We start from the raw sequence: 8,946 nt of genomic DNA, 5'->3' as shown, positions 1-8,946 counted from the left end.
CTTGAACTGAAGAAGGCGAACTGAGAAAACCTGAACAAATAAAAAGCCCCCAAGACACTGAGAGAACAAGGGAGTAAAAATCCAAACTGCTGATTCAATGCATTTGAAAACCCTCTAATGATCATACCAAGCCACGTTAAATCAATTCCTGTGTCAAGATCTACACCATTACACGTATTTCTATAAATTTAACTCTTTGCTGCACTTTCTTTCAGATAATCAACTGAAACAAGCATGCAAGGATCAGTTCTAACCTATAATTATTAAAAAAACCCCATTTTCCAGATCCTCAGAGTCATTTTAAGTGCCCCAACTATTAAGAGAAATACCACATCTCTAATAGGCAATATAGCAGAGATCTTGGAGTTCCTTCTCAACCCAATGCTCTTGAAGAAAAACAGTTGATTTTTATGCAGAGTGTATCGATTTATTGCAAGGTATCAGGAAATTTCTGAATGGTCTGACCAGCTTTACATGCTTTGCTGCATTTTGAAATGAAAGCAAGAGAACATTTGCTTAAATCAACAAAAGTTACTGGTTTAAAGGTTAACACTTGATTGTGCAGCACAAGAAACAGACACTTATCTTCCCAGTTCAAGGACTCCTGTTTTTCTGAACAGCGGCACATAACGCTGCGCCAGATTGTTTTGCAGTACGCTTTTGCAGAGACAGAAGCAAAACCGGGCGCAGGGTGGTTGGCCTCAGAGCATCACTCACTCGGAGCAGGGCAGAGGGTGGCTCAAGCCCCGCTCTCCCCACGTACCGACATGCTACTAGCCCACGCAGGGGGACACTCGTGGGCTGCCCCCCATCCCGTCCTGGCAGCCTCGGCAACGCACAAAACGCTGGCATTGACACTAGTGCAGTTGTGTTTTACGTGGAGCAGCTGCCGTAAAGCTTCCAGGGCTCTTCTTCCAGCCAGGAGACACCAAAGCCAACCCCTGTCACCCTCACCGAGTTTTCCGTTCAACCAACAGAAAACCACAGGGAAGATGAAAGTACTGTGCTGATGGAGTACAGCTGTCCTAGATAAGTGAAATACAGCAATAAATAAGGTTCCTTATCTACTGTGGCAAGAAAAAGGCAGGCTCAGGGGAAGAGGTGGGCAAGGGAAAGAAGCGAAAAACAAACTTAGGGAAGGAAGAAAATCTGTAACTAAATGAGACGTGCAGTCCTAATTAACAAGAGTTTTAGTCTGACAACTAGTTTCAAAATCCCAAAAGTGAGTTAAGACATCAGCTTAGACACCAGTCAAACAAACAGCTACTCTCTGTCCCTGCAAAATGCTGGAGAACTCCTCCTCGCAGCCACAGTATCTGTACCAGGGATGCCCAGGGGAAGGACCCAGGAGCGCTCTGTGCTACCCTGCAGGCAGTGCCAAAAAGAACTTTCTTCAGAAATTAGTTTGGGAACCAAAGGGAGCAATTCTGAGCCAAAACATCAGACCAATCCATAAAAAAAGTATGATTGCTGTAGCTGGACTGTGTTGTCATACATTGCTTACGTTTGTTTTAATTTTAAACTGAGAGTCAGTCCAAGGTTTGTTACACAAACATATGGCACCGGTATTACATTCTACCTTGTATTTATAGAAAGTACCGTGGCAGTCCAGGCAGTGCAGAGATGCCATAATGTTAACAGCATTTATTATTAGTATGACAAAAGAACAAAAAAAAGCTAGTAGAAATCATGACTTAAAGTTGAAGGGATTGATTGGAATAAGGGACTGAACTGTGAAGTTATCAGCCAAGAGAATTCCTCCAGCAATGAACACACAATCCCCAGGCTGCTGAGGATTTTGTTATGTAAGTATATCCTCAGAAAGGTAATTTGTTTAAAACCCCAGCCCTGAAAACTGATTAGCACGTTTAATGCTAGCGCTATTAACACCAATATACGCTTGGAGCATTGAGGCAGAAGTCTGCATTCCTGGGAATGAAGAGGAACAAAGCTTTTGGGACAAAGGCTAAACCTTAATTATGCTTTTTTATTACCCAAACTGCTATTTCCTCCTTACCCCAAAGCAGCCGGGAAGGCTAATGGCATGCTCATACATCCCCATAAGCAATGAGATTGATAAATGCCATTACTAGATTTTTCCACTCCAACTGTTAAGCTACTAGAAGCAAAGGTTTGATCGTTTGATCCTTTACTCTCCCTCCCTCAAAAAAAAAAAAAAAAAAAAAAAAAAAAAAAAAGCAGCAGGATTCTGTACACCACTAACACTAATACTCTCGAACCTTCTGGAAGCATTTATTAGCTTTGGCCACCAACCAGTGATTGCTGCAGGAGTGGACTGGAGCTGCGGTGCAAACGGGTTAATCTGTAGCTAGACATATTTGTGATGGGGGGGGGGAGGTGGTGGTGAGCAGCAAGCAAATACTCACTGCCTGGCTGACAGGGCTTCAACAGTTGGAAGGGTTACTTTTTTTTTTTTCCAAAAAAATTTTATTGGGAGAACTACAAAACATTTACAGTACAAAGTTTACAGTCTCACACAATCTGTAGTGAACTGACTCCCGAAAAATATATTACAACTCAAGTTGACTTATCCTTTAGTTACATTCAAAACATACTTCTGTTAAAGTAGTCCAAAAGAGTACATAGTGCTCAATCTGTACCTATGTACAAACAAAACTAAGCTACTGCTCATTCATCCACCGTCCAGGAAAGTTTTGGAAAACTCCCGACTTTCTACATAAGGAAAAAAAAATTACAAGTTTTGGAATTCAATTAAACAAGATATGTTCCTGTACTGTATAATAAAGTTTCAGATCCAAAGATGGCCTCCATTCTTATAAAATAAAGAGTGGCAAAATTTTGCTGTAGTTAAAACCCATCCCTACATTCAAATTATCTCAAGCATTACAAAAAATACTTATTTGGTTGAGAGATATTTAAGGCAAGCATGGACCCTCAAGAAGGCACTGTGAGACATAATACTGGGACCCCCAATTATTGCTACATACTTTGAGACTATATCACAGTGTGATTGGTGGAGTTAGGCAACAAAAAACACTTTTTGGTTACTTTAAACAAGTCTGAATTAGATTTGCCACTTTGAAGTCTGATTGCTAAGTCAGTCTTTTTTTTTTTTGTTGGTTTTTGTTTTTTTTCTCGGTTGTTTTTTTAACTCGGACGGGCTACAACCATTTACATTCTAAAAAAAACCCATAGAAATTCCTCAAACTACTTCCACAGCATCGAGACCGATTTCTATAAAGAAACCATGCAATCTTTCAGATTTACGTAAACAAGGAAAGAAATTATTGAAATAAATATTACATACAATCTCTTAAATTAAGAATTTTACTCATTTACAATAAAATAACCAAGTGAAGTTACAAAAAGGCATATATTACTGTGAAAAGAACACACTCCACATTTCGCCGATTAATAATGGCAATCATAATTTAAACATAATAAAAGAATATATATCTATTGCTTTTCATCATACCCGATAAATACAGTATGAACAAATTACCAATGTATACTTTTCACAAGATAATAAATAAGTTAAATAGTTTCATATTGAGTTGTGTGCAGTGACTCATTCATGCAATCAACTCAAAACAGCTAAAAAAAATTAAAAAAAAATCAGCAGTTATTCTCCAACAATTACAAACTAAACTCAGTTGAGTGCTTCCAAATAAAGCAACAACAAAAAAAAATTGTTCTAAGCCAAACATCCACTAAGTGGTGGCAATGGAACCAATATTAAACTTTGGAATGAAGGTTTTAGCATTTGTTATAATAATAATATATAGATATATAAAAAAGAAGGTTGTTATCAAGGCATATTCTTGGCAGGATGTTGGATTTTTCTTTAAAAAAAAAGCTTATAGGTTTAGTACGTTCTGTGTTTTTATTTGAACTGGATTGAAAGACAAACTAGTTTGTAACTTTTTTGTGTGTGTCTGAAGGTTTGGAGGAGCTGGGCAGGAAGGACTCGGGCTCCCCGGATTGTTTGTTGCTTTCTGGTGGTGTCTTTTCTAATGCTTTTTTTTTTTTTTTTTTTGAACACAGATGGAATGGCTGCTGCTGGTGCATATCATAACTTGTCTCCAAAGAACAACAACAACATAAAAACCCCAAAACAAAAATCCCCTTCTTCAAAGGTCTCTCTATAAAAATAGGTTTGTTCAGTTCGTGTCATTTGCCCTTTTGCAAAATGCTTTTTTTGTTTTTTGTTTTGTTCAGCTCTCGGTGTATATATATAGATAGATATATATATATAAAAAAAAAAGAAGAAGAAAAGGATTCACTTTCTTCGCTCGTTAACTTACTTGCTCGGCAGCCGCAGGGGCGGGCGGCGGCAGCCCGGCCCCCCCGGTCCCCCCCCGGCCGCCCTAGTCGTCGGAGATGGAGAGGCGGCTGAAGATGGGCAGGCGGCGGCCCGAGTCCAGGCTGGGCGACTCGGAGCCGCTGAGGGAGCCGGAGCTGAGGGAGCCGCTCAGGTAGCTCTCCCGGTCGGAGAGGGAGTCCGGGGGGCTGGGCGGCGCGTCGAAGACGGGCGACTCGGAGAGGCGGCGGAGGGGCTGGAAGCTGAAGGGCGGCGAGGCGGGGGGCGGCGGGCAGCCCCCGCCGGGCGGCGGCGGCGGCGGCTGCTGCTGGCAGCGGTAGTAGGCGGCGGCGGCGGCGGCCGCGGCGGCGGCAGCGGCGAAGTTCTGGGTGTGGAGGGCGAGCGGGGCGATGAGGCTGCCCAGCTCCTGGCCCGAGAAGGCGAAGGCGTTGTTGGCGCAGGGCGGCGAGAGCAGCTCCTCGCAGTAGGAGGCGGAGGCGGGCGGCGGCGGCGTGCGCGACCCGCCGGGGCTCTCTAGCAGGGCGGCGTCCAGGCGGCCGCCGGGCGGCGGCGGCGGGGCGGCGCTGTGGGGGTGCGGGTGGTGGTGGTGGTGGGCGGAGAAGCCGGAGAAGCTCAGGCTGTGGTGCAGCTTGGGCCGCTCGCCGCCGCGCGGGTGCCCGAAGCCGCCGCCGCCGCCGCCCAGCGGGTGGTGGCGGGGGGCGAAGGCGCGGAGGTCGCCGGTGCTGCCGGCGGGGTGCGGGGGCGGGTGGTGCGGGTGGTGGTGCGGCCCCGCGGCGGCGGCGGCGGCGGGGGGGGCGGCCGTGCCCCCGCCGGGCGCCGGGCGGCGCTCGTCGGCGTTGTGGATGAAGTGGCAGCGCGGGCCGTAGGGGCAGAAGCCGATGGTGTGGAAGGTGCGGCAGAGCTCCGTCTTGTACTTGGGGTGGCGGGTGAGGCTGCGCAGCTCGTGGAAGCCGTGGGCGAACTGGCACTTCTCGCCGTACTTGCAGGCGCCGCTCTCCTCGAAGGGGCGGCACAGCTCCGTCTTGTAGCGCGTCGAGTTGATGGGGGCCCCACCGCCGGAGCCGGAGCCTCCCCCCTTGCCGGCCGCCGCCTGCTGCTGCTGGAGCTGCTGCATGAGGTGCTGGCTGCGCTCGCCGTTCTCGCTGAAGGAGCGGTCCCGGAACTTGTTCTCCTTGTTGAGCAGGGCCGTGGGGCTGCTGCTGCCGCCTCCGCCGGAGCCCGTCTCCTTCAGGCTGCCGAACGAGGAGGAGGAGGAGGAGGAGGTGGAGGAAGAGCTGGAGCCGGTAGGGCTGGGGAACTTGGAGCCGCCGGCCAGCGCCGGCAGGTTGCTGGTCGAGTGCCGCCGCAGGAAGCCCGGCGCGAAGCTGGAGCTGGGGGGGGTCACCGGGGTCCCCACGGCCTTCTTGTCCAGCATGCTGCTGAGGTTGGTCAGGGACTTCTCCGTCTGCCGGGGCGGGGGGAGGGAAGGGAGGGAGGGAGGGAGGGGGCGGGGGAGACAGGGAGCGGGAGAGAGAGAGAGGGTGTTGCAGGGTGACCGCCAGCCCACCGCCGCGGCTGCCGCGGGCGCCCAGCGCCCCCTCCGCGGCACCGCCGGGCGCTGCGGGCGCACCGCGGGGGTCGTGCCGCACGCCGCCCAGCCGGCCCCGAAAGCGGCTCTGCCGCAAGCGCTGGCGTGCCAGGGAGAGCGGGGCAAAGCCGGGGAGATGCCCCCTTACAGGCTTTGCTGCATGCGCAACTTTTAGCAAGTTCCTCTCGGCAGCGCAGCACTTGTGTGCGAGCGCCTGCAGAGCAGCTCGGCTCCTCTTACAACTTCAGAAAAAAACCCACCCGAGAAGCCCCCGTGGCGAGGGTGCAGCACGCCTCTCCGAAGCTCGCAGCCTTGCATCAGCCGCCTTGCGGCGGGACCCGCGCTGCTTTAGCCCGGTCAGCTGTCAGGCGGCGAGCCGCCCGCGCAACCAGCCGCGCACCCCGTCCCGGGCGAGCACGGGCCGCCCGCCCCGCCGGGATCCGTCCCCCGGCCCGAGCAGCCCAGAGCGCCGTCCTGCAAACCGCGGCAGCGGCCCGGCGCTGGCAGCCCGGGTCGCGCCTGGGGAAGCCACGCTCCTCCCTACCTTGCACAAGAAGTCAATGTCGTAGAAGGCAGATAAAAGTGTCGTCGACATTTCTAGATCCTGTAATGGTCGGAAATACAGGAAGGACCGAAAGATCCCGCTCTCCTCGGAGGGTTTGGAAAAGCCACGACTAGATAGGAGGGGGCCGTTTGCTTGAGATCCGAAATGGTCCCGTCTCCTTCCCGGCGGGACGGCGGGTGCCGGGCCGAGGCGGCGACGGCGGCTGCACAGCAGCGGGCGAACTGCGGGAACTCCGCGGCGCCCCGCACCGCCCCCATATAAACGCCGCCGCGGCGGCCCGCGGGGGAGGTGCCCCGCTCCGCCCGCCCCACGCCGCCTGCCGGGACCGCCCCGCCCCGCCTCGACCGGCCGAGGCGCCTCGCGGGGCCGCGCCAAGTTTTGCAGAGGGCCGGAAGCGGCGGCTGCGCTGCTTGCGGTCAGCGCCCGGTTCCCCCGGGCCGGGTGCGCCTGCAGCGGGGGCAGCGCGGGCGGGACGGGACGGGGGAGCGGGTCAGGGGCCGCTGTCGGCGCTGAGCCGGCCGAGGCAGAGCAGCACGGCGCCTTAGGGCGCTCGGCCCCCGCGAAGCGCCTTTTTTCGCACTCCTCTCCAAACACCCGGCGCCCCCCCCGGCTGTTGCGGCCCCAGCCGCCGTCACCGGGCCGGGAATTGCCCCCGCAGCCGCGGGGCAGGTTCCCCGGGCGGGTGGTGGCGGCTGCCTCCGGGCGGAGGCGGGAGCGCAGTGCCGTGGGAGAGGCGCGGCCGTGCCGGGGACACCTCTTCCTCCCGTCCCACCGAAAATAAACTTTTGCCACGTAATTGGTTTGAAACAAAGGTCGGGCCCGCGCTGCCCCGGTGCAACCGGCGGGACGGCGGCTGGGCACGGGCTGCGCGCCCCGCGAGCCGCCGCTTCCTCCCTCTTTTGGGGAGTCTGGTGGTTTTTTGTCTTTTTTCTTTCTGTTGGGGGAGGTTGGCGGGCAGGCGAAGCGGCGTTAACCCTGCACCGGCCGGGCTGATCTGCAACCCCCTACCCATGCATTCCCTTCCCGTCCGTGCCCGTCCCCGTTCCCCCCCGCTCACCCCCCGCACACCTCACTACCGCCCCCGCCGCGGCCCGGCCGTCGCCAAGGTCTTGTGACCCGCTGGGTTGCGCCAGCGAGCCCCGCCGCGCCCGCAGAGCTCCGCGCCCCGGCCCCCGCCCCGAAGGCCCTCCCGCCGGGCTGCCCCCCCCGCCCCGGCCCGCCGCCGGGACGAGGGGGAAGGCAGCGGCTGGTCTCTGCCGGCGGGGCTCCTGTCCCGGGCCCGGAGCGGGCGTCCGTCCAAGGCGGGCCTGGAGCTGCCGCGCCAAACACACGCACACACACCCCCCCGCGCGCCGATAAGGCCGCGCAAACACGACGTGGGAAAGGTGGCGGAGGCAGCGGCTCTGCACCCCCCCCCGTCCTCTCCCGCGTTTGCTCAGCCCCGGGACAAATGGGAAGGGGAAAATGGACGGACGTGTAAAGTTTTATTGCTGCTAAAGCCAGCAGAGGCGTTTGATCCTCTTTAGCTTCCGAGCCGGGATGTCGGGCCCTGGAAATCCAAGGGTGCAAAGCTGACCACGTCAGCAGGAACCCTGCACTTTGGAAAAAACATTTGCAAAGGAGAGCAACTCCGAGGGGAGCGGGTGGGTAGTGGAGCACTTCGCGTTGGATTTTTCACACTCGTCTCCCTCTCCCCGCCGCCATGAAGCTCACGCTCCCGTTTGGTTCTTCCCCTCCTCCTCCCCCGAGGCTACGGGGGGCAGCAGGCGGGACCCGGCTCCTGCCCGGGGGTACCGGGAAGGCCGCTGCACCGCCCCGGGCACCGCCTGTGAGCCGTCACCCCCGGAGGGGAATGCCCGGCTTGCGGGGTTAAGGCTGAGCTTAGCAACAGAGATCGAAAAACCGCCCCGGAAAGACGAGGGCTGGAGGAACTGGGGGATAAAAGCCCAAACCTCGTTCCTTCCCGTATCCCGGCACTTCACTTAAGCAAGTCCCCCGCTCGCCGGGCGGTTTTGGAAGCGGCGCAGCTTCCCGCCCGTCCCTCCTCCCGGCTGCAGACCCGCACGGCGGGGCGGGAGGGGAGGTGCCGGCAGCCGGCGACTGCGCGGGGATCTGCCACCCCCTAGCGCCCGCAGCCGCCGGAGCCCGCTCCGCTTTCACAGGGCTTTCCACAACGAAGTGTAAATTCCTCCTACCTTTTCCTCCTCCAGCCCTGCGGAAAGGTTACAGCTCCTGACCGAGCAAGGAGGCGCTGCCCCTCAAACGGGAAGCCCCCTGAAAGCGGGACTAACGCGGATCTGCGCCATAACGCGCATCATTTCCCGTTACTGTGCATCTTTTCCCATAACCTGCTCCCCGGCCCACTCGGATTCACTTGCGCATGGACCCGAGATCACACTCTTCCTCCTCCCAAACATTTCTGTGATGAAAACATCACCTTCAGAGCAAGATCCTGCCCACTAGTGAACTGAGTACGCAGTTGATGATGATAATCATGCAAGGAGCAATGTG

General features: G+C 55.4%; 1 protein-coding gene across 1 annotated transcript; it reads right to left on the bottom strand.

The window, feature by feature from the left end:
• Positions 1-405: 405 nt before the first annotated feature.
• On the bottom strand, positions 406-6,690 carry ZFP36L2 (ZFP36 ring finger protein like 2). The gene is made up of 2 exons (XM_054819831.1): positions 6,415-6,690; positions 406-5,747 (listed from the first exon to the last, which is right to left on the bottom strand). Exons 1-2 carry the CDS (start codon positions 6,463-6,465, stop codon positions 4,350-4,352), a joined length of 1,449 nt encoding a protein of 482 aa, XP_054675806.1. The 5' UTR covers positions 6,466-6,690; the 3' UTR covers positions 406-4,349.
• Positions 6,691-8,946: the final 2,256 nt, after the last annotated feature.

The sequence above is a fragment of the Grus americana genome, chromosome 3, assembly GCF_028858705.1.
Source record: "Grus americana isolate bGruAme1 chromosome 3, bGruAme1.mat, whole genome shotgun sequence".
NCBI classification, from domain to species: Eukaryota; Metazoa; Chordata; class Aves; order Gruiformes; family Gruidae; genus Grus; species Grus americana.
This window is presented reverse-complemented; position numbering and strand designations above follow the sequence as displayed.

Bases quoted from the DNA above. Each gene is read 5' to 3' on its own strand.
- ZFP36L2 (XM_054819831.1), bottom strand. From the start codon at position 6,465: ATGTCGACGACACTTTTATCTGCCTTCTACGACATTGACTTCTTGTGC. The intron at 5,748-6,414 runs GTAGGGAGGAGC...CCGCCCCGGCAG, and splicing joins ACATTGACTTCTTGTGCAAG to ACGGAGAAGTCCCTGACCAA.